General features: G+C 40.0%; 1 protein-coding gene across 13 annotated transcripts in view; it reads left to right on the top strand.

Annotated features, from left to right (window-relative positions):
* The first annotated feature begins 5,803 nt into the window (after positions 1 to 5,803).
* LOC137125875 (inositol polyphosphate-4-phosphatase type I A-like) overlaps positions 5,804 to 26,897 on the top strand; it is a 37,851-nt gene continuing 16,757 nt past the window's right edge. For 9 of the 13 annotated variants that reach the window (XM_067502040.1, XM_067502039.1, XM_067502034.1 and 6 more), the window contains exons 1-15: positions 5,804 to 5,945; positions 20,388 to 20,623; positions 21,076 to 21,120; positions 21,250 to 21,368; positions 21,652 to 21,768; positions 22,204 to 22,283; positions 22,750 to 22,861; positions 23,275 to 23,365; positions 24,326 to 24,473; positions 24,728 to 24,858; positions 24,952 to 25,056; positions 25,151 to 25,259; positions 25,593 to 25,610; positions 26,331 to 26,517; positions 26,673 to 26,888. In XM_067502040.1, the coding sequence (XP_067358141.1) occupies positions 20,518 to 20,623; positions 21,076 to 21,120; positions 21,250 to 21,368; positions 21,652 to 21,768; positions 22,204 to 22,283; positions 22,750 to 22,861; positions 23,275 to 23,365; positions 24,326 to 24,473; positions 24,728 to 24,858; positions 24,952 to 25,056; positions 25,151 to 25,259; positions 25,593 to 25,610; positions 26,331 to 26,517; positions 26,673 to 26,888 (1,584 nt within the window). In that variant the 5' untranslated portion in view covers positions 5,804 to 5,945; positions 20,388 to 20,517. Of the gene's footprint in view, positions 5,946 to 10,099; positions 10,254 to 13,428; positions 13,546 to 20,387; positions 20,624 to 21,075; positions 21,121 to 21,249; positions 21,369 to 21,651; positions 21,769 to 22,203; positions 22,284 to 22,749; positions 22,862 to 23,274; positions 23,366 to 24,325; positions 24,474 to 24,727; positions 24,859 to 24,951; positions 25,057 to 25,150; positions 25,260 to 25,592; positions 25,611 to 26,330; positions 26,518 to 26,672; positions 26,889 to 26,897 lie in introns of those variants that run through there. The other 4 variants (XM_067502042.1, XM_067502032.1, XM_067502029.1 and 1 more) reach the window with 3 other exon arrangements.

The following is a 26,897-nucleotide window of genomic DNA, read 5'->3' as shown; positions in this document are numbered from 1 at the left end:
GCATCCATGCCACTAATCCTACTCATTGTCAGGTTTCATGGAACATGTGCAGCTTTTATCATGACCAGCTCTCTCCAGCTCTGTTTCTTATTGGATTTTTGCTCGTGTTGCATAAAAAAGTCAAAGGTTATAAAGTGCTTCATCCACACTGGAGGTTCTTCCAGCTTCCAGCTCGTGCTCTTTATCGATTGACTGTTTGCCTGAGGAAATGGCATCTGAACACAGACGCCTTCTGGTCAGGCTTTAACAGATATGAGTTTCCAGGCAATACAAGAAGCATTTACACCACACGGTCGGTATGTGATCGTGATAATGCTCATTATCTACAGCACAATTCTTATTCGAATACAGCCTTATAATTATTCATATTTGCTTGAAAACTATCTCACAAAACCATGTTGGAATGTGTGCGAAAAGCCTCACTGAGGCTCACTGAAACATCACTGAGTCTGCAGAACAGTGTGTGCAAAGCTTTTTTTTCCATGCTAAGCAATCTGACACAATTGATAAATAGCGTAGATATTTATTGAAATGCCACTAGATTTGTTTTCGCATGTTATAATAAGACAATAAATAAAAAGAAGCTGTGGCCTTTCCAGCCTTGTCTTGAACCACAGGGACCACTGTAACATCCCGTTCTGAACCCAACGAAGACTAATAATGTGCATAATTTTAGCTCGATGTGATTTGTCTTCATATTTTACCCACTACTCACAATATTTCCAGTGTTATTTATGTTTCTCTTGACCCACGTATGAAAATTGCTAATTTCATACTGCAGTGATTTTTAGTAAACATTAAAATCTCACCAATCACAGTGAAATATCTGGAACCAGAGGAGCTGAGCGGGACAAACACAGAGAACTGTGTGTGAAAAATTGCACAATTTCATATTTAATTGCCAACATATTTATAACAGCTGTGGTGGTTTTTCATCTCAGATATCACCCACTAAAGCCGGGTTTAGCTGATAGAAATGTACTTTGTAACTTTAAGCCAACTTTTGTTTTTCTGCAGAGGACACCTCATTTTTTTTCTTAAGTACAGACATGTGAGGCCTCTCGTCCCAAATTTGGAACCCACACAAAACCCAGGACCACAGATCATGAGGTCACGCTGTGCCCCATGCTGTGTTTTCCGTCATTTTGTGTCTCTTTGTAATCAATATTGTGTCTTTTTGTGTGCATTTTGCATCTGACTGTGGTCATTTTGGATCCGTTTTAGCATTTTTCATCAGTTTTTATCAGTTTCGTCATTAGCTGGGCCGTATCTCTGGGCTGTATCTCTGGGCTGTATCTCTTTGTAGATGTTTTGTGTATGTGTGCCGTCTATTTTTATCTTTTATGGTGGGTTTTCTTGTCTGTGGGTGGCTTGCTGTTGTATTCATTTTGCGCCTGTTGGGTTTTTGCAACAATTTGTGGTCATTCTGTGTCTCTTTGTTGTTGTTTTCTGTCTCTTCATGGCCAATTTGCATCTCATTGGTCTCATTGTGGTCTCTTATAAATCTATTTACAGTCACTGTGTTTCTCTTTGCAGCCATTTTGTGTACATTTGTGGTCAGTTGTGTATTTGTGTGTGTGTGTCTTGGTGGTTGTTTTGAATGTCTTTTGTTACTACTTTGTATCACATTTGGCTTTTTGTTTCTTCTTACAGTGTTTTTATTTCCAACAAAACTATTTCACAGTCATTTCAAACTGACATTCTCAACCTGGGGCCTCGTGAACTCTTGGCTCTCATACTGTAGAGTAGGCTTTCTCTTCTTCTTTTCCTTTGGGCTGTTTCCTTTAAGGAGTCGTCACAGCGATTCATGTGCCTCCATCTAACTCTGTCCTCTGCATCCTCTTCTCTCACACCAACTAACTCCACCTCAATCTGGCCTCCCTGACTTTATCTCCAACACATCTAACATGAGCTGTCCCTCTGATGTCCTCATTCCTGATCCTGTCCATCCTCGTCCCTCCCAAAGAGAACCTCAACATCTTAAGCTCTGCTACCTCCAGCTCTGCCTCCTGTCTTTTCTTCAGTGCCACTGTCTCTAAGCCGAACAACATTGCTGGTCTCACCACCGTCTTCAACAACTTTCCTTTCATTCTCGCTGATACTCTTTTATCACACAACACACCTGACACTTTTCTCCACCCGTTGCAACCTACCTGCACTCGCCTCTTCACCTCTTTTCCACACTCACCGTTGCTCTGAGCCGTTGACCCTAAGTACTTAACTTAGGGTCCTCGTACATAAGTTTTCCAGAGCAGACCTCCATCTCTCTAGATGTTTCTCCACCTGCTCTCTGCTCTCACTACAAATCACAATGTCATCTGCAAACAGTAGAGTAGGCTCTCTACAGTATCCTTATGAATAAAAATGCATTTTAACTGCATTTCTTCACTCCACAAAAGAAATATAAAACTCAAAGTTCAACTTATTAAAAAGTACAGTGACTTTTTTAGCAGGATTAAACAAAATCTACTCATATTTGAAGATTCACATCCCTCCACTCCTGCATTGATGTCAAATTAAATTTAATGCCTTTTCTCTCGTGTCAGCAGAAAAGTTGTTTCCAAATGTTTTAGTTGGACTTTGAACACTTTGATGTGTGTGTGTGTGTGTGTGTGTGTGTGTGTGTGTGTGAGAGAGAGATCTTCCAATCTTTTTTCGCTGAATTTCAACTCAAATCTCAACAGAAATTAAATTAAAATTTATGGCTTTTGCTCTCTGTGCCTGGCAGATATATAAATATGAAGAAAGGAAGATGAGGCTTGGTGTGGGAGCTCATCAGAGAATCAGATGGACTAATAAAAGGAAGGAGACTATTTAATGGGCCTTTTTGGTAATTCTTATTCTCATTTTATCTCACTGTGGTCTTTTTTGTTTGTTTGTTTGTTTCTTCAGAGAAAATGTTTATCTCCTTGTCTCTGTCCTTTTTGTCTCTTTGCAGTCATTTGTTGTGTTTTTTTTTTATTGTTTCATCACTTTTTGATAATTTGCTGTATCTTTTTGGTCATTTACGTCTCTTTATGGTCCTTTTCTGTCTTCCAAATCTAGCCACAGGGCCCCGTTAGCTCTTGGAGGTTTCGCTGCAGGTTTGGCATTGATTGAACTTCTGGCTGATCTTGCATGGTGTATCTTCTTGGAAATAATCTTTCTCTGTATTGTCTCACATCAGCAGCCAGGAACCTTTTCTCTGATTGAGATCCCATCTTCCTCTCATCACTGACAGGATGTTAACAGCAAATAAGAGATATTAATCAACTATAATGTTTACTTATGACTTTAAGACATCGAGACAGCCTGCGAAATTAGATTTAGTATAAATGTTTCGTGCATTTAGCCGATGTACTCATGCTGTTAGTAAATGAGCAGATACAGTTTCAGAGACTTAGTTAAAGACATTTTGCTGCGTAGAACATTGTCTCATCACTAATGCAGCTTTTTTGAGGTTGCCAGGTTGTAAAGCTCTTTGTTTGCAGAGTAATGACCACTAACAACTAATATAGACTTTAGTTATCATTAATAAAGCTTCCTTCCACCTTTTTCTCCCATTCATGAGTATTTGAACAGTATGTGTAAAAATGGCCACACATTCCTGCATAGTTTATACAATTATTTTAATAAAACCCTTAAATTAAAGCTTTAAGCATATTTTCATTGTTTCATTTTAAAATGTGGTGATTTACACAAAATAACAAAACTGTGTCACTGTGCCACTAATTATAATGTAATGCAGTTACCCAGTGATGTTCTGCAGCTACTGTTTCTTGTACAGAGATAAAACACTAGACTTAACTTAACCCTGATACCAATGGAATAGGGATCATCAGGAGTCAGGCTTGGTGTTATTTATCTAGATCTACATTGATGGGCACATTAGTTTAAAGCTGCAGGAAGAATCAGTTCACATTAGAGGAGGAAAGATGGCAAAAGAAATTCTATCCTAATTATTTTAAAATACATCATCAAACAGGCAATGACTAATGTTTCCTGTCATAGTGACTCCATCGTCCGCAACGCCACTAACATGCTTTATCACCTAGGTGCAATAGAGAAAGACATGTGTTTTACAGTAGCACCTGGAACAGGAGTCGTCATTTAGTAAAAGATTTTAAACCAGGAAAGAAGAGAAAATATAGGAAGCGCTAATATTGATGTTGGCGTCACTTTAAGGATGCCAAGTTTACAAAGCAGGTACAAATTTAGGCTTTAAAACGCAGCTCAGTAAGTTGAATTTCTTCTCATTAGGCTTTGTTTTTTTGGCAAAGTGAAAATTCTCACTAAATCTCAGAGCAGCCACTGGATCCACAGCTGAGGTGATGGAGGCAAACCATGTTCTCCTGGACTGAAGAGAGTGTTTGAAGGATTTCCTTAGATTTTGGGATTAACTCTGCAGTTTTGAGTGTTTGTGTTGGAACTTGTAATACCAGATATTTCCCACATGATGGAGGCAGATGACAGTGTTAATCAGGAGCAGTGGCTGTAGCTACGGGGCATATCATACGTTTTAAGTCAAACAAAGTCTTTATTAATAGATTTGAAAACATATTTAGCTGATGTAAAACAAACAGACACACTGATGGAAATGCTTTATGTCGTGGCAAAAACTGTAAGGAAAGTTAAGGAGGCAAAAGGCAGCTCACAGTCGTGGTTATGGTGACTTTAATCAGCAAGACAGAGAAACATGCAGAGCAGAACAGAACTACACTCATGAGTGGGTCAGTCAGATTGACAAAGTTTTACAGGTTATGGTGTCTTTTAACCACTCGGCTCAGCAGCTGAATTTACATAAAAGCACAAAGGAATGACTCAATGCAAATCAACCTTACAGAACATACACACAGTGCTCGGGAATCTAAGTAGCAAGTATCTGAGACCACTCGTCTCCTATGAGTTCCCTGCTGGGACAGCTTCCTGATGAAGCTCTTGTCTAAAGACAGTGCAGACAGAAGGTCTGCTGAGGTGCGAATGTAGCATTTGGTCACCGTCAACAGGCATTTTGCATTTGAAGGAAAATTTTCTCTCACACTTTACACACCTACAGCTAATGTCGAGGCAAGTGTGATGCTGAAGTCATTGTGACGACATCGTTATCTTTGGTCTGATAGTAATACCAGTTTTTATGGTGAAAATATTATTAATATTTTAGTAATAATTTAAGGCTTACTTTCAACACTGTCATTGCAAAGCTTTAGAACACCCCAGATTTTCCATATTGTGTAAATATTTCACTGTACTCATTAATTAAATCATCAGGTGGTTATTAGGGAAAAATTGTTTCTTGTTTAATTGAATGTATTGACCAACATTTTGACCAAATCCAATAAATCTTAAGAGGGTTTAGTAACACAGTCTGTTCCAATCCTTCTTATTAACTTGCCAGACAACAGATTTACTTACATTGCTACCAAATGTATTTTAATTGGACAATTGATCTCTCTCTTTAGTTTTTTGTTAGCATCATATTTTTTCTACCTACTTACATCACACCCGTGTGTGTAAGGAGTAAGTTTCTATCTAGCATTAAAAAGTCTTAAAATGCAAAATATATTTTATCTGTCTTTTTAATTCATTGCATTCGATTTATTGCAGCCTTGAAATGTAATAATCCTGCTTCAACAATGTAAAGCATGTTAAGCTACTATTGAAAAGTGCTATTTTATTAATACTACTACTACTAAAAAATAATTATAGTGATATTAATGTTTAGAAAAGTGTCACTGACTGGTTTTATTTGGGACCGGAATTTATTTAAACAGCTCTACGTGACTCGTGCGTGCATGCGTAATGACGTAGCCTGCTTCGTGCGCTGGGGGCGTGGCCTGCGGTTGACGCTGTTGCGGCTACAGGGAGAACGACAGTGAAACAGTGCGTCAGTGAGAGCGGCGCACTCGTTATAACAGTTATCTTTTATTAAAGAAAAGGACAATTCCTCACAACGCGCAGCCGAATCGGTAGGTTTGAGTCATTTACGCTCAATTGTTATTGTGAATATGTCGCATAATGACGTGTTTGTCGGCTAAAGAGAGCTAACGGCTGCGGCTTTGTCGGTGTTTAGTTATATTCTTAGCGATAAGTTGGTAAACGGAAGCGAAGTACTTAAGCTAAGTAACCAAGACACCGTGGGCTCGTGTTTGGCCACATAACGTGAAAACAAGGGGAAGCAGAGAGCGTGAGACCACAGCAGACCGACGCCAAGAAGGGACGAGAATCAAAGGGGCAGCAGTAAGGACAGAACGCGCAGCTAAAACTAGTAGCAGCAAAGTGCCCTTAAATTCGAACCACACTCTTTGGCAAGACGTGTTAAAAATGCGTAAGCGGTTGTTTGAGGGTGGCAGGCGGGTCACAGCCTGGAGAAACCCAGCGGCCGCCGGTGTTACGTAACTTAGTTAGGAAACTGCATTTTCCTTCAAGACCCCCACTATTTCTTGCTATGTCATGACTGGGCTGTCTGGCGTTATGGTATGTTGCAGTTGTCACACACACACACACAAATGCGCAGTGTGTAATCACAGATTGTTTCTGTGTGCTGCTGCATGCTGACTGTGGCTGCACACATGTGCTGCTGCTGCTGCTGCTGATCAGCCTCTGCGTGAGTTTGCATGTGGTGCACACAGGCTCACTGCAGTCTTTTCTGCTGGCTGCCTGTCCGCTGGTTTTGAGTTTCACTCGTGCAGGAGTCAAGGTCAGCTGGGTGCGGGTTTCTTTTCCACGAAGAGCTGATGATGCTCTATGTGAGGATGAGAGGGACCTGTTTGAGAAAAAGGCCTTTGCTGGGCTGTTGATGTGATATGATGGACATTGGAGCTTAGTCAATAACTTACTTGCTATAAGCAAGTTGGTACGTTATGGTTTAAGTTGTTATAACTGTTAGTAAGCACTTAATGTATCTTTAATGGCTTTAACCATTTCCTCAAGGACTTAAACTGTGTATTTAAACAATAATTCAAATTATTCCTTACTTAGTTTTGCATTCGTAAAACATAATTAATCATACGTTACCTTTTTAGATATTTTGCAGAAATAAATATCAGTGAGGGACACTGGCATTTAATAGTTTCAAAAAGTGATGGGCATTGGTAGGTTTAAGGATTGTTACCTTTTCACTCCCAACCAAAATGACTCCACGTTTTGAGCTATTAAATACTGACAGCTGGCTCAACTTAAAGTTGTAATCTTGTTTAGTAATAGTAATGATAAGAGAGCTACTGGTTAAAAGTCTGTTTAATGCAAAAGGCATTTTAATATTTGTTAGATTAACATATACATTAAACCTTAAGGAACCAGGGGTTAGTTCCTTTGTCAGTTAATCTACCCAATTTAGTTAACCTACATTTTATTGCACCAGGAAATGCACATAGTGGCCAGTTTATTAGGTACACCTAGCAAAAACCTAACAACCATCCTAAAATAAATTCACATTCTCTTCTGTTGAAACATTTTTCTAGAGCCTAAAATGTTTGTCTCACAGTATAATGTGTCTTCGGTGGTGCTGTAACCACATCTCATAGGAAGCGTGACAGATTGGTTGTATCATAATAGATGCTTAATACTGTAGATATGTGGTAAACTGTATCCTGTTTCTGTGCAGCTTTTGACATTGCATGCCACAGGCCATTTATAGTCTTTGTTAATCAGGTCCTTCCTGATTGAAATAAAATATTTAGCAGTTCAAAAAAAAATTGAATCAAGGAACTGCACAAAATGTCAGCTTGGTTTAAATTTGTTCATCTGAAACCAACTGTTCAAAAGTTGTTCTGCATCTTAAGTTTGTGCAGTCAATAGCAGTTTTACCCAGTGTTGGTTTAATACTCCTCATGGTCTCGGAAAACCCCACCGTTCCAAATTTTCTCTTGAATTTGCAAATAAATGTTTGCCTGTCACCTTCCCTGTCTCGACAGCACAAACATCCATCTTTTCCTGGCTCAAAGCTGCTGGCACAGAGTGATTTTAACAAGTCGAGAAATTATCGTAACAGATTTGACGTGGGATCTCGCGCTTTGGGAGACGAGGTGAATAAAATAAGAGGCTTTTCCAACTCTGACAACAATAGTATTTTCAAAGTGTCAGGGTATTTTTGTTTCTCTGTCTTACTATTGCTGCCAGCATGACATCCATTAGTTACTTATTTATCAAGCAACATTAGCAGGTTCCAGTTTCTCAAATAAAAGGATGTTCCCCTTTATATTGTTTCATCTGATTATGAATTGATTTTGCTGACTATATTTGCACATAACAAGATCAGTAGCAATTCACCAGATTAATTGCATTTAGATACAAAACAGTCTGTACTTCCATGTCTAGGTGTTGAGCATTAGGTGCAAATGAGGTATTTAGGGTGACTTTAACGGATGCAAATAACAGTTTCAGTGGTAATTAATCTGCCAATGAGTTGGTGTGATTGCTCAAATTTCAGATAATATCTAATGTGGTTTAGATGGCTTTTTTGTACTAAGAGCTGATACATAAATACTAAATCATACAGAGAAGCAGCCGCCTCTAACATGTAAGAAGCTGAAAAAGCAGCCGATTCTCACATGGCGACGTTTGTTTTTGTCAATTTGAAATCTCATGATTATTGTTTTCCTCTGTCTTTGTTGTGTGTGTGTGTCTGTGTGAGTGAGAGAGAGAGAGAGAGAGTGTGTGTGCACGCGCGGTGACTCATCAAACTCCCACTCAGCTCCAGAGGGTCGAGCTGAAGCCTGTTGATTCTACTGCTTCTGCCTTTCTTGTTCACGTCAAGCGACAACTGTACAGCCTGTGTGTGTTTGTGTGAGAGACGTTACAGATGTCTTATTGCTCTTCTGTTTTTAAAAGATGGAGGAGGAGGAGAAAAAGAAGCATATAGTTTACATAAGGATAAACACTTGCTTGGTTTTTGCACAGCCTTTTACCCCCCATTAGGTCATATTTATTCAGAAAACATTCTGTGAAAGTACAAATATGTAACCAGATTAGGTAATTACTAGTACACACACTACCTAGAAATATGAAACAGTTTGGAAAATAAATATGGTGCTGAGGTAAATCTGGTCTGTGGTCAGACGAGTTTATAATTAGAAATTGTTTTTGGAAACCATGGACGCCGTGTCCTGTGGACTAAAAAGGAGAGCGAGCATCCAGCTTGTTATCAGTGGACAGTCCAAAAGCCTGCATCTCTGATGATATGGGGCTGCATGAGTGCGTTTGGTGTGGGCAATGATTTCCTGCCACAACCCTCCCATTTTTATCCAGGCTCGGGACCGGCACCAAGGTGGCCCTTAACGGCTGGGCGGGGCTACACCTGGTGGGGTGGGATTCAAACCCGCAACCTTCTGCACCCAAACCCAATGCTCACCACTGACCCCACAAGGTCTCCTCTTAAAACCTACGGCACCTACAAAAATCTACTAAATATTAATATTTGAGAAGCTGAAATCTGTAAATTTGTCACCTTTTTAAGCAATACAGTTATGAGACATGAAAACAATTGTTCTCAATAATATCAACTGATTGCACAATCAGTTTATATTTAGAGCTTTTTGTTTTCTCATGCGTAACGCGATATTATTTACACAGTCACACAGATTCACAACCGCATACACATCTCACTAAGGTGTACAAATATCCAGCCATGGTGGACTGACCTGCAGCATATACAGTATCCTCACTGGTCGGCAGATAATGGGTGCTCTCATGCAACTGTCTATTTAATTATTGATGAGCACTGGGGGGAAACGGAGAAGCATCAACAGGAGGAGCGAAGGGTGCGTGTAGTGTGGTTGCGTGTGGTGCCAAAGATGGGACCACCACACAGAGCATGTATAAAAAAATCTGATTTGTCTCCCTGTGGTTTTTGTACAAGCCGTCTCCACACTGTAAGAAATATTGATATCATCAAGCATTGTACGCCTACAAAATAAATATATAATTTTTTGGAACTTCTGTTTAGTTATTTCTATTATTTTGTCCACCCCTGAACTGTAGGCTAACTAGCAAATACGTCACCTCTTTCATTAGGGATTGATACAGTGTTTTTGTTGCAGACCAGGTAAAGAAACAGTTAATTGGCTCGTCTGTTTTGGGAAGCAGCAAGCTGTTAGGGGGGAGAGAGAGAGAGCGAGTGAGAAAGTAAAAGGGTGAGGAGGACAGAGAGATGGGGAGACCAGGAGGAAGAGGACAGGGTGAGGGCTTGCTGCAGACTCTTTGCCTCGTGACGGCGTCTGCAGCGTGACTTTGTTTACATCCATCGGCAGCGGACGAAGCGGAGCAGACGTCCGTCGGTACGTGTGTGAACTCAGGCTGCCATCTGTGTAGCTGCATATTGACCGCGGTCTCCGTGAAACGGCCGCCATAAAAAAACCACAGATGCTTATCTGTTATGCTGCTTTTATGTCATAAGGATCTGAGCTGTGAGTTGGGGACAAAATGCACCATCATGCTGTTAGATTTTAACCAATCATGACATTCATTTTTGGTCGTCTGCTCCAAGTAATTGCAAAACAGAGATGCAGATAGTAAGTGCTACAGCAGAATACTGGGTGTAGCTAAATGCAGTGTCGTCGCCGGTGGATGCAGGTGAATGACTTCCACCGTGACTCCGACTTCTGGGAAATGCTGCCCAGTTTTTTAGATTAAAAGGCTGCAGGCAGACCGAGGAGGAGGACATCAGCCTGCTGAATGTGTTATTAATAAAGATAAATGTTAGAGCTGAAACTATTTTATAGAAAGAGCGACTTCAGTAAGATGCCATTATGATTAAGGCAGTAATTAATGAATAGTTTAATGTTAATTCATCTGAATTTTCTCCGTAAATATATTGTTAAAACTGCAGCGCCACACCTTAAAGATGCCTTTTTTTTTAAAAACAACACTATTTTAGTGATTGGGGCTGTTGGCTCAGACAAATGACTAATCTGTTATATGAGAAATTAATCGGAACAGAAAGTTGTGGCCATATTACATCCTTGATTCAAACTATGTTAATGTGTTACGTGTCCTTTTAGTCAGAATTACCTGTAGCCCTGTGATGTTACTGACACAAACAATTCCACAGTATTCCACAGTATTTCACACTAGTCATAAACGATTCCAGGAAAACGGATCCAGTTCTCACTAATCTATGACTTCAGTGAGGCAAGTCATTGCATGGAGTTACTTTTGATTTGATTATGATTTGTTGGCTTTTGCCCACAGCTCCTCAGGGCAGGTACTATTATGTGGATCCGCTTAATTGTATTTTCTCTTTGAACAAGCACTATCAAAAAATGCAGTTTGGCAACTCATGTAGCCATAAAATCATACTTTACAGTTAGAGCTTGAAATGAAGTCTTTGTGTGTTAACACCAGTCTTAACTAACTGATCCAAATGGAAAATGAGTTCCTTCAGCTTTCACCTGTAAATACATTCACCCGCTCATGTCTGTTAGTTTACAACAGGTTTTCACTTACGCATAACCAATAATTACCATCGTTGTATCTGAAGGTAAAATTTGTTTGGGAATTACGAAACCTAAAGCTTAAGGATAAGAGCAGACACACACTTTATCGAAAAAGATATTTTGTTGCCGTGGATCCAAAACAAAACACTTTTAGTCACATGGTTCTGGGTAAAGCGGTGGCTGAAGCTTTTGCCTAATCATCAGCAAGTCTTGACGAGCCACTTCCTACATTTTGTGGGAGCTGGGGCACTCGAAGCCAGTCAAAGAGAGACATTGACATGTCCAGCTCACTTCTGCTTTCAGTAACGAGTTTACACACGAGACATTTTTTTTCTCCTGCGTCATGTGTGAACGCAGCAGAGGCTTATCCTCTCCATCTCTGACAGGTGTTGTTAGATGTGGTTAATGTGGTCAGAGAGTGTAATTATCCACCCATCTTTTATGACATCCTCCACATTTATGTTTATTATACTTGGAACATTTTTAGTGGTGTGATGGTGGCAGCTGTTACCTCGATTACTGAATATGGATATATTTTCTGTTGGCATCACCTCTTTAAAAGGCTGCTTGTGGATTATTGAGGTTTAGTTAGTGGTGTGGTTCTGACTCTTACACCAGCTCTTAAAGGAGGTGAGGGAGGAGGTTAGTGGCCTTTCCTTCTTCATTTTATGCAAATGTATGTAAATTGTGTAAAGACTGTTTTAAGACACTTCCTTATAAAGCAAAAGAAGTAATACACATCCATGCATGCAAACACACCTGATGACCAAGTTTAATGCATCATTAACTTAAACAGGTTACACCCATAAACTGCTCCAAACATAGAGCTGTTTTAAATTTACCAATTATTAACACACAGTGACTTCTGTGACCAACATTTGTGTAATTCCGCCCAGTGTTTGTCCAGTTATAATGTGAAGTAGGAGCATAACATGGTTCACACCTTAACTTTGTCAGAGTGAACTGTAAACTAGTCAGCTGCTTCTAGATAAAATAGTGAAAATTAAATGAAATATTCTAACACCAGGAAACAACATGCTCCAAACTGGTTCATCTGGGTGGTTTGGCTTAGCTGGACTGGGAATGGATGTCATAACTATTCTGCGATTTGGTGATAAAATGTTTTTTTATTTATTTTTTTTACACTTATCTAGAAAGGTAGTGCTGGAAACTGCTGCCAGCAATTTTGAAGATAATCATATCTACAAGTTGGTAATACAAATATAATAAAGAAGTGGTGTGGTGATAATAACATGGCTGAGAGTGAGCAAAGAGGAGCTCAGTATAGCCGTGTGTGTGTGTGTGTGTGTGATGTGGGTTTTGGGGTGTTGGCCATGCTCATTTTCATGTGAAAGGGCAACAGCTGCTCCGTTCCACACAAAAATTATTCATGCTTTATTCTAATGCAGATCCCAGTGCTCATACAGGTGCGCTGACACACACACACACACACACACACACACACACACACACACACACACACACACACACACAAGGAACACCTTTGGTATTGGCTCGATCGAGAAAATGTGTTTGTGACATAAAGTGAGCAATACAAAATGTCCAGGTTGTGAAGCAATACTTGCCCCAGTTCAGTCTTAGAAATGTAAAATTCTATGGATAAACAAACATCAAGCATTTGATAAATCAGCGAAGGTTTTTTGTTGGAAATATAAAATGTAGAACCGACGGGTATTATACAATCTGCAGACCAAATGAAAAGTTGCTGTTTTCAAATTCAAAATTGTCAGCTGAGTTCCTTTTTGCCTGATCCCATCAATGGACTGTGTAAAACAAACATTATTATCATAGAACAAATATCACCCTCGTGATATGCCATCATATTTGCCACAGCAATAAGCACCTTGTGTTCACAGAAAACATTTCAGTTAGATTCTCTATATGTAAAAAAAAAAAAAAAAAAAAAAAAAATGCTTTGTAAACCAGTTAGGCCAGAATTCAGATAATATCTTCACAGTGATGCGTCTGCAGGTGACGAGCTAAAGGACAGAGAGATCAGTCACCTTCTGCAGTGTCATTACTTAAAGTAGGGATGAGGCTGAATCTGAAGCTTTTGGTAGTCGTGACAGTAGCATGACACTAGACTCTGCACAGCCCTTCGGGTGTTAGTCAGGTATGTTTGGAATTTTTTTTTATACAATATTAGAACATTCAAAAAACTACCATATGGCTAAAAAAAGCAAGGTAGAGTAAGTCACACGACTTATTGTTGTTAGTAACGCTAGAAATCAAGTTTCCCTATAACCCAAGTGTTTTGTGTACCGTCAAGTGTTTTACAACCGTCAGCTCTTGCTGTATGCAGGGTTGATATGTAACTTTTTGTTGTCGCACCAGTTTTTCAAATAATGCTTGTGTGTTGTGAGCACTTTGCAACCGTTCTACACTTCATACGTGAGGTCGGGATGCTTGTGAGATTCGTGCAGTGAAACGTCTGTGAAAACCAGTGACGTATAAAGTGTGGTATCATGTTGGATATTATATATCTCTTCTGACTTTCCAGGTTTTCTGGATGTCTTGTCTCTGCTTTGTCCTCGGTAAATAGATAGATGTCTGGAGTGTTTATTTTGTTCCAGTTTCTGGTGTTTGCTGTTGTGTGAGAAGAGTCGAGGAAGAGCCACATTTGGAAGTGACTGGAAGCAATGACATTTTCACACATGAACTTTTGTGTGATGCATCGTCTTTAGTCTGCGAAAGGCCTCTTGGCAAAGAGGACCCTTTAAAATCAGGTTTTTCCATGTATGGTCAACTGGACTGAGTCTCTACTGCACTCTCACTTATTCTGTGCTCTTCTTCATACTATATTGAAGCTCATGAGGGATCTTGTTTTGATTTCCCCCTGTGCTTTTAATCACCGCTCTTTTTTTTCACGCTTGTCTTTAAACGTCCGATTTCACAACATGCATCTGCAGGCTGCATACGTTGAAAAGCTCATACTTTAGTGGTGCTGCTTTTCCAACACGTTAGCCAGATTATGTGTCCTTGACCTTGCAAAGCAGCTCATGTGATGTGGGATTAAAAGTTGATTCTTGACCTTGAAAGGCAGCGGGAGCTTAATTGGCTAAATATTTTGAAGTTGGGAGGGGGGGTGTCTGTGCGCACTGTGAGGACAGATAATTTGAACGTAGCACTTGTGCTTCTCCAGATGCATCCTATCTGGCTACAATTATCATAATAACAGTCATTATTAACACGTTCACTTAATTCTGTTTTTACCTAGTTTGCCAGGAATTATCTAAATGAATTCATGGATCGTTTAGTCTATAAGGTGTCAAAAACTAGTCACATGGCCAAAAATATGGTTTTGATAAGTCATATTAAAGGCCCAAAGATAAGTATTAACCTACCTTTTAAGATAAAGAAAAGCAAGAAATATTCACATTTGAGTAGTTGGAAACAGCAAATGTTTATAATTTTTGTTTCATGTGATCAGATTTAAGGACAAACGACCTGTTGAATCTTTGCACTCTTGGCATTAGTTGTGTTTAAATGTGTAACAGCGTTAAGTTTAATGCAGTTATCAGATCAGACTGAAAGAACAGAATAAGAGGATCATGGGGTTGTTTTTTTGTTTGTTGTTGTTTTTTGAGAATAGAATTCGTTGTAAGTCCTCTCATAGCTGCTGTCGATTTTACATTTTCAGAACTGTTTTTTTACCATTATTAAACCAAAATCCCACTTTGTGACTCCTGGAATGGGCTTTTGTGTTTGAGGAGCATGCTCTTGGATTAACCATGGCCTGCAGAGTGTGTGTGTGTGTGTGTGTGTGACTCACAAACCTACACACATACACTCACACAGCCATGCAAGCTAAATTTGGAGCTCCCTTATATGGTGCTTTCCCCCCCTTGGTGAAGTTTCTGTTCAGCAATGGATCTGGAGAAGAATTTGAAAACTTCATGTTGTCATTGCTGCTTGTGGTATTTTTATTTATTTATTTTTGCAGCACGGGACTTGGTTTGGCAAGATAGTAAATCTGGCCCTGCTGAAACTGTTAATTGATTTGAAGTGTTAAATCTGTTACCAGTTACAGGTTAAATGCGGAGGGATTTGCACAGAATGTGAGGTGAAGTTGTTCGGTACTGTTTTTTTTTTTTTGTTGTTGTTGTGTTTTTTTGGGAGATAACAGACAAAATGTGCTACCTATGTTTATAGATAGCATCTTTGTAGGCTTGGAATGGATGGTGTGTATGAACCCATTCATGAAAAGGAAAGTTGGAAGCAAGTGCACATCTTAAAGCCCTCGCAAACTATGGTGTTTTTCTGGCTTTGTGAGTGGAAAATGTGACTCCAGTTGGCTAAGAGACTGGAAATTTCCTCCAGCCAGGTTTGGGAACAAAGAGCAGAGAAGAATTGAGTCTGGTCATTTTCTTATAAGCAATTGGAAAGCTCGAGATAAAAGGAAGTGCACTGGTTTCACTGTGTGTCAGTGAACGGCTAAGATGTATGGCTTGTTTATTTTTCATCTTGCTAAGAAAGAATGTTTTTTTTTTTTTTTCCATATCAGTTTAAAAGTTGATTCCTGACCACCTAGTTTAAATTAATCTGCACTCTACAGTTCTACTGTACTACTGGGGAAAAAAAATTGGAACTGACTCATTGGAAGGCGAAACAGTTAATTAGCTGGAGCTTAAATGCTGCATTTAAACAGTTTTATGTTTAATATGTCAGTTTGTGCACCTGTTTCCTCTGACATCTTCATAATTTGACCTAAGAAGTTGTAGCTTATCACAAACTTGATTCCTGTGTATCTATCAAAACACCATATAAGTAAATTTACATTTACATTTAGTCATTTAGCAGATGCTTTTATCCAAAGCGACTTACAAGTGAGGTACAAGGCAGCAAAAATCTAAGTCAAGGAGAAAACATCAAAGCAAAGTCTTATCAGAAAAGTGTTCACAGTTCACGAGATACAACTGCAAGAGAGCAGAAAGGATTTTTATTTTTTATTTTTTCCCCAAGAGATTTAAGTGCATAGGAAGATGCGGAAGAGTTTAGTTTTCAGCAGTTTTTTGAATATTGGGAGAGAGTCAGCAAATCTGAATCTATAACGAGACACCGCTGGAGCCATACTGACTGCTTCACAGCTATAGAAATACTCACACAGACAGCTTTTTAAGTGTGTGTGTGTGTAAGTGAGAGAGACGGGGAGTTTGTGTTTCCTGTTTCGGTTACATTAATGTGTTTCCTGTATGTTCTATGTTCACTGTAGACTCCTGATTCATCAGATCTGTTTTCTTAGCTGGGGTTGTTATTTTGCTCAGCTTGCATTTGAGTGGTCGTAGATCCTCTCCAGCCTTTTACCTGATTACACATATCTGGAGGAATATAGTTCTGCAGAGAAACGCAGACAAAAGGGCAAACGTTTAAACAAGTATCATTGCAAAATCATTTCTTATATTCATACAGTGGCTTTATTAAACCGAGGCCAAAGTAACCGGTCATAGTATTACTTTAACCTCATCCTTACCCAACTTCTGTCCTGATTTTGACAGCGTGAACACTGTCTCTCTTGATCTCTTTTCAGCAAAACACACGTGAAGCTTGTAAACTCTTACCCAATTCTAGTCGTCCCTGTTTCACACACACAGTGATTTTCTTTTCTTGTTAATTATTTTTTTCTTTTAATTCTTCCTGTTTACTTGCTGGCAACTCTGTCCATCACCACAACTGTTTCCCTCACAGGCTGATGAGATGCGTACGTGAAGCAGAGCTGACGTGAAAACACGTCTTATGAGCTGAGCTGCGTTCACCCCGGCTCCATCCAACCAGAGCAGAGTACACTTGTTGTTTGCCTTTGCCTCCCAGGCTTCTGTCAAACCTCATGTTGTTACATTAATAATGAATTCATTTAGGAACGACTCGATGCTCTCGCCAAAGATGTGGCAGATTTGTAAGAAATTCCAGTCACATGTATTTATTCTTACATATTCATCCTGCTGTACATTTTAAAACTGTGTCCCCTTTTTTTTTCTCTCTCTCTGCTCCACATTTGCATTGTGGTCCTTACTGCTGCCAGAGGACATCCTGTACCTCTGTGTACCTTTGTGTCCATGTGTGACAAGAGACAACCACACAGTCACATTTGGAAAACTGGATTTTTGCTTTGAAAATGAATTCAATTGCTGTCACTATTGGACCTTACAATCAAAAGTTTGAGTTACTCATGAGCCGATACTCTGATCGGCTGAAGGTGTGGCCTCTACGTTGTCCCCCAACCCATGGGACCACAACCTAATGAATATTGCATATTCTCTCACATTCTGGCTACAGCTACGTATCGGCAGTTACTGGAGAGATATTTGTGACAGAATAAAAAGACAACCGACACAATCTGATCACTTTTTTCCAAGCAAAAATAACCAAACTTTGCGATGTGGTTTGACATGACAGTTAAAGAAATTGCTTTTGTTATTTGGACTGGACACCAGTCGATAGTGATGGTATGGTTATAGTAGATATTAGTGGAAAATACATCCCCCAGAACCTGCAAACATTAAAACTCAAAAACTAAACTCAACTGTACATAAAATCGTGCAGATTCTCCCCCTCCCAGAAATCCTTTGATCAGTGCTCCAGATGTTGCCATTGACAGATGTAGGGTACGTGTATCTGAGCTGGCCAAAATGGGGCATATCACGCACTGCCAGGAGATCTGCGGTGGACCATATATCAAGAAGTAGGCCATCAACTATTAACCCAGAAGCACAGTTAAAATCAGATCCCTCTTTGGGCCTGTGTAAGAGATGTATTGTTTCGAGTGTGAGCTCGCTCTGAAGAAAGGTTCATTTTACAGTTTCAACACGTTAGCGTTAGATTAGATTAAAAGTTAAAATAGTTTTTAAATTATATGTATTAGAAAAAGCAGGTGAAGCTGGTATGATACTGACCAGGTGACGTTGTTACTTACTGTAACTGTGACCCAAACCTCTATCAACGAATCACATTTGTCTTTGATAAACAGACAATTCTTCCAAAAGAGGCAGCTGAGATGTCCATCGCCATATTGTCTAACTAGACCACGGTGCTTCTCCATCGGAGTCAGTCATTGTCCCTTGCGTTAACTGTGTTGCTGCAAATAGGCTAATTGCTCTTCAACAAATTGGGACAGAGGGAAGGAAAGCGGAAGCACTGCAAGAGTGGGACAGTCACTCATCCACAGGCTGAAATCGTTAGGGAAACGGCTCCCCTAAGATTTGGCTGGGGGAGGAAATGGAGCACAGAACTAGTAGATTTAATCCCAAAACTAGGAAGGGAGCAGAATGTAGAATGGACATTTTGAGAGGAGGCAAAGAATTGAGAGGGGGACGATAAAAGACAAGATAGAAAACTGTAGGAAAAACCTACAGTTTCTTAGCAACATCAACATATGCTAATACGTTTGCACATAGAGGCACATGAAATGCAAAGGTCATGAGTGTGAAGACACATATACACACACATGCAAATAAATGTAGAAGCAAGCAACAGCACCCACTGACACCATGCTTTTATTTCTGTCAGTTTAATGCAGTGCAAATATTTTCTAAAAAGCTCATACAGTTATAACACCTCTTTAAAACATCTGAACGATGTTCTCTAATAACTTCAAAAAAAATAGTGAGTCAATATAATGTTCTGCAACCACAATCGCCACTCACGAAAACAATTTAACCTCATATATAACTGTAATAACACCTTCATTTAATCATACTAGCCGCATTTTGCTGCTGCAGACCAAAAGACACATGCAGATGTGTGGAGCCCTCAGGAGGCTGCCAGATGATGCTCAGTCACATGCAGACAGACACGTCTCTCAGTTAGTTTTTCCTCTCTCTCTTTTTTTTTTTATAGAATATAAATATATACATATTGTACACTGTATAAGTCAAACCTTAATTATTGTCAGCTCTGAGTGCAACAGACACTCGCCCACTCTCCTGTCAGTATACTGATACATACGCTTCTTTGGATTTATTGGACAGTAAGTTCTTCTGCCTGTTGTGTAAGAGCCAGAACGTGAAAAACTCATTGAAAGACTTCATTCGCTTCACATTTGCTCAGATATTAGTGTTTTTCCTTCCAGTTGCATTCATAAAGGGAAAAATACAGGAAGAGAGAAGCTTATCACAGTGTTTCCTAGTTCTTTTTCTGTCTGCATAGGAGGTAATGATATTATATTTAATACAGTGAAGGGGAAACAAAGTGAGCGTTTATCTTCGCTTTCATCCAGATGCTTCACAGGAATGTTTTTTTGTCCGACTCAGTGACACTGCCGTCGTGTCTCTCATGTAAACATGATCATGAGCTTGTTTTCCTAATTTCTAACTGGTTTATTAAGCTAAGATTGATTTGACTATGAGGGTAATGTGCAAATGTGAACAAAGACTGAATTTGTTGACTTTGTAAGTTTGCTTCTTACATTTTGTACTTTGACGTGTTACAAGTGGTGGGCACTTTATACATTTTCAGTTTTTCTGTCTCTCTCTATATCTCATATCTGCTTTGACTTGTGACTCTTTTTGTAACCATTTTACTTTCTGTAGCCTGTTCCTTATTTCTGTTCTCCTCATGCTTTCCTTTCTCGCTGCCGTGGTCGTCCACAAGACGCAAGAGCATCCTCATCAATGCAACATGCATTTCAAATCTTGTGTGCAGTGTGGTGTTGAGGAATTTCCTCTTTTTGTTTTAACAGCAACACATAGGCGTGTAACTGCGTGAATTACTAATACCGTACTAATGTTGACTCAGTGCAGGACACGCTTTTATGCTTTTTCATGCTAGATCAAATAGCATGATAAACAAGCGAAGGTAAAAGGTCATTGTCTACTGGAACATGTGTCAGCTTGAACCTACTTCATTTGCGTTTGTCTTTTAAATGTATGTAATTTGTGATATTGGAGAATAAAACTAACAGGTATGAAATAGTAATATAAACAGATTTCCTTCCTGTCTCTTGTGTCTCTTTTCATTTAGCGGCAAACATATTTCTAGAGCAGCTGTGAATCGACTTCGAAAAAGGGGCACATCACATGGGAGTGTGTGACCGTGTGTGTGAGCGTGTGTGTTCAGGCCTCCTGCCGCCGCCAGCTCTTCCCAAACAGTCATGGCGGGGGGCAGAGAGCGCGGCTCACGAACACAGAGGCCGTGGTCAGTGTACCGGGCCAATACGTTTGAGCTATCCGATGAGATGATTGGCTTGGCCCTCGCAGGTGAGTACAGCACAACAAAAAAATGGTCTAAAAATATGCGCTATTATTATGAACAATTTAATCAAACTCAATATCATTTTTATGATGAAGATATAAAGTTGTGGTTTTTCATATGAAAAGTCTGGCTCTGAAAGGTTTTTAATGTTGAAGAATTGGAGTTTGTTCCATGGAAATTTGTGAAATTAAAAAAGTCCTGGTTTTCCTGGCATACGTAGGTAAACGCATAACCTACGACCAACTTCAGCACGTGGTTAATGTTGGAACTGTGGCCGCTTGTAGCACTAAACAAGTCAATCAAGAGTCGATCGCCTCTGCGATCTCTCTCTATGAGGCCAGACGGTTGCTCTTCACCTGTCAGCATATCTCACTGAGAATCATATGATTGTAAAGCTGCTTTAAGCCACAAATGTTGCTTTTGGAAGCCTAATGTTCACTTGTTGATTGCTTTCCAGGAAATAGTCAGGACCCGGATGAACCTGTGCTGGAGTTCAGTGTCAGTGAGTAACACAAGTGGCAAGATGGATTTGAAGTGTTTGCATGCCTGTAGGCTCTTTAAGTATTGACTGTAAAACTGTGTGTGTGTGTGTGTGTGTGTGTGTGTGTGTGTGTGTGTGTGTGTCATCCAGTCTGCACTGACCTGGTGACTCCTTCTCTGGACCGAAAACCCAGCAGCTTCGTAGCAGTGAGCTGCACGACACCACCACAGGCCTTCTGGACCAAACACGCCCAGACCGAAGTCATAGAGGTCAGACTCTTTGTCCTCCCAGTCGATCCTCTGTCTCAAACTCACAGTGCAGCAGCACTCAGAGCATCTAAAGCTTCCACAATGTGCCAGCGCACGTTGCTTTTACAGATTCAGTTCAGATGACTTTATCACTCAAAAGCAGGTGGGACTTAGCGAGTGTAGAGTTGTTAGTGTTGTTGCTGCAATAATAGGGAAGTACACAGTGCAGTAGCACAATATTTTTAATAATAGTAGAAAGCTGAGGTGTTAATTGTAAACCCTAATTCCCTGCTTCTGTCCACAGGGCACCAGTAATCCCATCTTCCTCAGCAGCATCGCCTTTTTCCAGGAGTCCAACATCAACCAGCAGACGCAGGTGAAACTGGCCGTCTACGATGTCAAGGACCGCTCGCAGGGCACGGTACGAGCGGCTTTTCGTTCAGATACCTTTTACACACGCTGTGTTGCACTGCAATTAATCTACTTCTGTGTTTGTGCAAACTTCATAACTTTGTCTTGAAATAGGGAGGAAAAGTTTGCATTACTGCTTCTGCAGGTCTTGAAAAGTCTTAAAAATGACTGTTATTATAGTTTTGTAGCTGTTTACAAGTTTTAAACAACTTGTAAAAGGTTTTAAAGTTGTTGTTGTGATTTGATACATTTTTAGAAACCCTGATGCATTTACACTGTTATTAGCAATCATCCAGCTTTCAATTGAACTCACCGGTTTTGTTATACGAAATAAATCTGAATGCACTTACTGTAACTTTAGCACATTAACTGTTTTTTGGAGAAGAAATATATGTATATGAGCCTTAGTGTAAACCGTCGTCTGTCTGTGTCTGTGTGTCTGTAGATGTATATGTTAGGATCAGCGCTTTTTCCTGTAAAGGAGTTGCTGCAGGAGAAGAGCCACAAATTAGAGCTCACACTGAGGTAACACACACTCACACCCATTGTTCTCACTTTATCCTGATGGTCTGAAAGAAATTCAGTTTGTATTTAGAAATGAATCAACATCTGAGAGGGTTTTGGATGGAAAGATGCTAATGACCAATGTAGATTTACATGCATATGTAATGCTTATTTTGAAAATCTCAGTTCTTTTTTCTGTATATTTCCTGCAAAAAGAATCAGCATTAAAATGTGCAAAGGAAGTAGCATGTAGTGTAGTGAGAGGTGTTTGATAGGAGCTGTTTTGTAGGAATAAAATATGCATATTGGTGTGGAAACAGAAGTTTCTCTGTATTTGGCCCTTTACTTTACAGATGATGTTATGCTGCTTTCTGCTTTCATTTTATGCTGATTGTCCGAAACGCAACTGAGATACTGTCTGGTGATTAAAATGCCCGTTAATTTCCATCCGAATGCAGTTATTTGTAAACTCTGCTTTAACCGACAGGTCGGCTGAGAACGTGCAGGTGGGGAACATTGTCATAGCAGCGTGGCAAATGGAGGAAAAAGCAGATCAGAGGATGTCTGTCAGCCGCCTGCCAGATAGCATCAACGGCCGGGTGAGAGGCTGGTGGGGGGATGTGGAGATTACATTTTAGTATTTTGGTGGGAAAAATCCTATTTTTTTAACATTATTGTCCCAGTCTAGATTTGCATGTGAATGTCAGTGTCGTCTTTTTTTGTATTTGATTTCTAGTTGTTGCCTAGTATGAAAACGTGTTTCCCAGAGTCCTCGCTGTTTATCCATGTATATGTTTAGCCCTTTAAAATTTCAACAAAACTCAGTTAATCTGCTTTACGTCCTAGTAAACATGTCACCTGGTAGTGAAATGGTTTATCTCAGTGGATGTGGCTTTGTGTAGGAGCACTGTCAGCGTGGTTGGAGTGTGGTGTAGGTGAGAGTGGACCGATAGGTGGAGGCGGCTGTTGATGTTGGCAGAAAGTAGACTTTTTGCTCTCCTGTATCCTGCAGACGGTGCTGCCTGTTGACGAGAGCCTCACAGAGTCCATGGGAGCCCGAATAAAATATGCCTCGCTATGCAAAGACCCCCTGCTGCGCTCAGGTATTACTCTACTTATTGTCACACACACCCTACCTTTAAATATTGAAATAATCCAAAAAAAAAAAAAAACGTAATATAAAAATGCACTGAGTTTGTAACTACAAATGAGACTAACCGTAGATTCTTACTCAGTTTGGTGACATTTCTTCAATTTGAAACATCCATTTACCTGCAGATTGAAGGGATTTCTACAGAAAGTCCAACATCAAATTCCACATGTTTTCACATGTTTTTCCACATGTTACTGTTATATGTTAGAGTGGAAAAAATCCACCTTGCGGTCATGTACACTGCCGGTGTACTTTATATTCATTACTGCAGTTGTTAGATCTTAACAGCCTTCCTCAGTTGTACAGTACTATAAACATGTGTATGCACTGTACATAGATGTTAAATAGATCTTAGTTAGGTGAAAAGGCCGTGTTTTCTTAAATATATTTTTAAAGTCATACTGAAAAAGAAATGTATAAATCATCATCTCCAATAGGATTATTTCAGCAGCATCCCAATGCTTTGATGCTCCTTTTTTTTTTTTCAAGAAAATTGCTAATCTTCAGCTTGGTCAAACTGTCTTTTGACAAAATGAATTTCAAACTGCACGTCACTGCCCACGTTTTTTCTTCTCCTCCCTCTTTGCTTTCTCCCGTCTCGCCATCCTCCATCTCTGTTGCCCACACGGCTCCATGTTTACCGATACATCAGGACGAGAATCTTATTATCATGTAGGAATATATTGATTGGCACTGGAGGGGGAGGTATTTGTTTACCCCGGGGCAGGTCCAAAAATAACTGTTGGATTTGTTTGGTACATAAAGTGGAAACTAAACTAACATTAGCCTGAAACACCTAAATCTGTCTAGTTCAAATCTATTTGAAGATTACACTAAACTCTCAAGATGAACTTGCTTAGATGAGCAGTATGATATCAGCAAAGGCTAATTGAATCTTCTCCGGTTTCAGTGTTTGGTGGCACGATGTCGAGAATGTATCGCTTCCCCACTACTGATGGGAACCACCTACGGGTGCTGGAGCAGATGGCTGAGAGCGTCCTGTCTCTCAACATACCCAGACAGTTTGTGAAACTGCTGCTGGAAGAGGACACAGCCAGGTGCATACATCTGTACATTTACTCTAGTTAAAACGTGTCTTAGTTTAGTTTCTCGTCTTCGTAAAATCTCTTGATGTCTCCAGTTTTTAAATATTATCTTCAAATGCATTTGTTTGCTGGCCAAACCAAACACGTTTACATCCGACCAAGAACTTGAAATGTGTATTTATTTATTTATGAAACTAGTTACTGGGATATTTTAACATGTATCGTAGCAGACAACAAAAAAATGACATTCTCAGTTATTTCTCTAGGGTGTGTGAGCTGGAGGAACTAGGAGAGTTATCCCCCTGCTGGGAGAATCTACGGAAACAAATCATTTCTCAGTACCAAAACATAATACTCGCATACCAGGATACACTGTCTGATCTCAACAACTACAGAGGTTAGTGTTCTGCTGAGATTTACATCTTTGTTATTAATTGGCAAAGCCCTAAACCTGTCTTTTATTTGCCACATCCTGCAAACTCCACGGTAGGACCATCATTCAAAGCCAGTAACCTAAAGGCAGAAAGGAAGCTGGAGTTCATGCCAACCAACCTACATGTGCAGAGGATGAGGGTGCAGGACGAGCTGGGCTTTGGTGAGACAAGCGGACACAAACAAGAAACAACTCATGGCTCTTGTTGTATTTGTTCTGACAAACACCTCTGGTTCTGTGTGCACGTCCCCTGCAGAACACACCTACGACGTGGTGACCGTTGGAGCGCCGGCGGCTCATTGCCAGGGTTTTAAGAATAATGGTTTGAGGAAACTCATCCAGAAGTTTGAGGAGGCAAAGAAACAGTAAGTCCAGAGCGGTCGGCTTGGAAAAAATATGCAAAAATGACCATGTAATTGGAAATTAAAAGGAAAAAAAACAACCTTTTTGCCAGTTTTTCTCCTGAGCTGCAGTGATGTCCGCTGTCTTGAATTTATTCTTTGCTTCATTCATTCTTTGACTTTTATCATTTCAAATCAGATATTCAGATCCGAGACAGGTGATTCATTTGAGTCAAGAAATACATTTTTACTTTGTTGTACATATAAAACGAATGCAGTATTTGTTTTGCCTTAACTTTGCAGTACATTTCTATGGCTGCCTTTTTAATTTTGTTTGTGTTACTTTTTTTGGTTCAGCGTATATGAGGAGGGATGGTGAGTTGTTGCATTGCTTTGCTTGATTTTATTAGTTTGTACATTGTTTGCCTCTCACTGCCTTGCAGCACCATATCAGTTGACTTTTACTGTCAGTATGCGAATCAACATGTTATCACTTAATTGCAAAGTACATAACCAAGCCAGCCGGTTTAGGGTCAATGAATCAGATCTTCACGCACCTCAGATATGACTTGTTTGCAGGTGACACATGATGCATTGCAGTGCTAAGTGTGAAAGTAAATAGTGTGTGTGAAATTCCACTCATTTTGTTAATTCAGTCATTAATATTGTAAAACATCTAAGCTTCCCTCTATAAACAAAGCTGATATTGAATCACTGATTTGAATTTCTTTACTTCCCATAAAGCTGTATCTGAATTTCAAAATGAGTGGTATTGTCACCACTTCTTTAATTGAAGTAAGTTTGACATTGTCTTTGTGTTTAGCTGTGGCAGACCAGGTAAGGCCAATAAGAACAGGCATGTGCATGTAAATGTTTGTCTGTAACTCTATTAAACTGACAAAATATGATTCGAATGACAAAAGAGGCCATTTCAATATTTTCCACCTTAGCAGGCATAAGGGATTTTCATTTTATAAGGAGCTTTTACTACAAAACTGTCAGCCTTTTAGATTTTGAGAATACAAGAGTGTCATCAGCATACAGTCAGAAAACAACTAATTGTAAAGACCATGTGTCTTTTCTTTGTCTCTGCAGCAGTGCCCTCTCCAGCTCACAGTCCATTGTCTACATACCCCAGGACATCGTGCGAGCCAAAGAGATTATTGCTCACATCAAAACGCTGAAAACTCAGGTCAGCTACTACGCAGAGAGGCTTTCTCGAGCCGCCAAGGACAGATCCGCAAGCGGACTAGAGAGGACGCTTGCTATTCTGGCTGACAAGGTGAGGATGTGGAGTAACCGGGAATTGCCTAATAGTGGAAATTATCTTTATTGTTTTTATCTCGGTACACAGAAAGACATATCACCGGAAGAGCTAAAATTGTTTTCCACTTTGACATGTGTCAAACCCCTAATACTTATCCCTCCTACTCTCAGACTCGTCAGCTGGTGACAGTATGCGACTGTAAACTGCTGGGTTCAGCTATTCAGGCCCTGAACGCAGCACGGCCTGAGTACATCGCCTCCAAAGCGTCCCCTTCTGCTGACTCAGAGCAAGTAGTCCTCCGAAACGACCAGGACACGCTGCTGGCCAAGTGGAGCGGTCGCAACAGCCGATCCTCGCTGCATGTCGACTGGCATGAGGAGGAATGGGTGAGCTAA

This window comes from Channa argus, chromosome 4, assembly GCF_033026475.1.
Source record: "Channa argus isolate prfri chromosome 4, Channa argus male v1.0, whole genome shotgun sequence".
NCBI classification, from domain to species: domain Eukaryota; kingdom Metazoa; phylum Chordata; class Actinopteri; order Anabantiformes; family Channidae; genus Channa; species Channa argus.
This window is presented reverse-complemented; position numbering and strand designations above follow the sequence as displayed.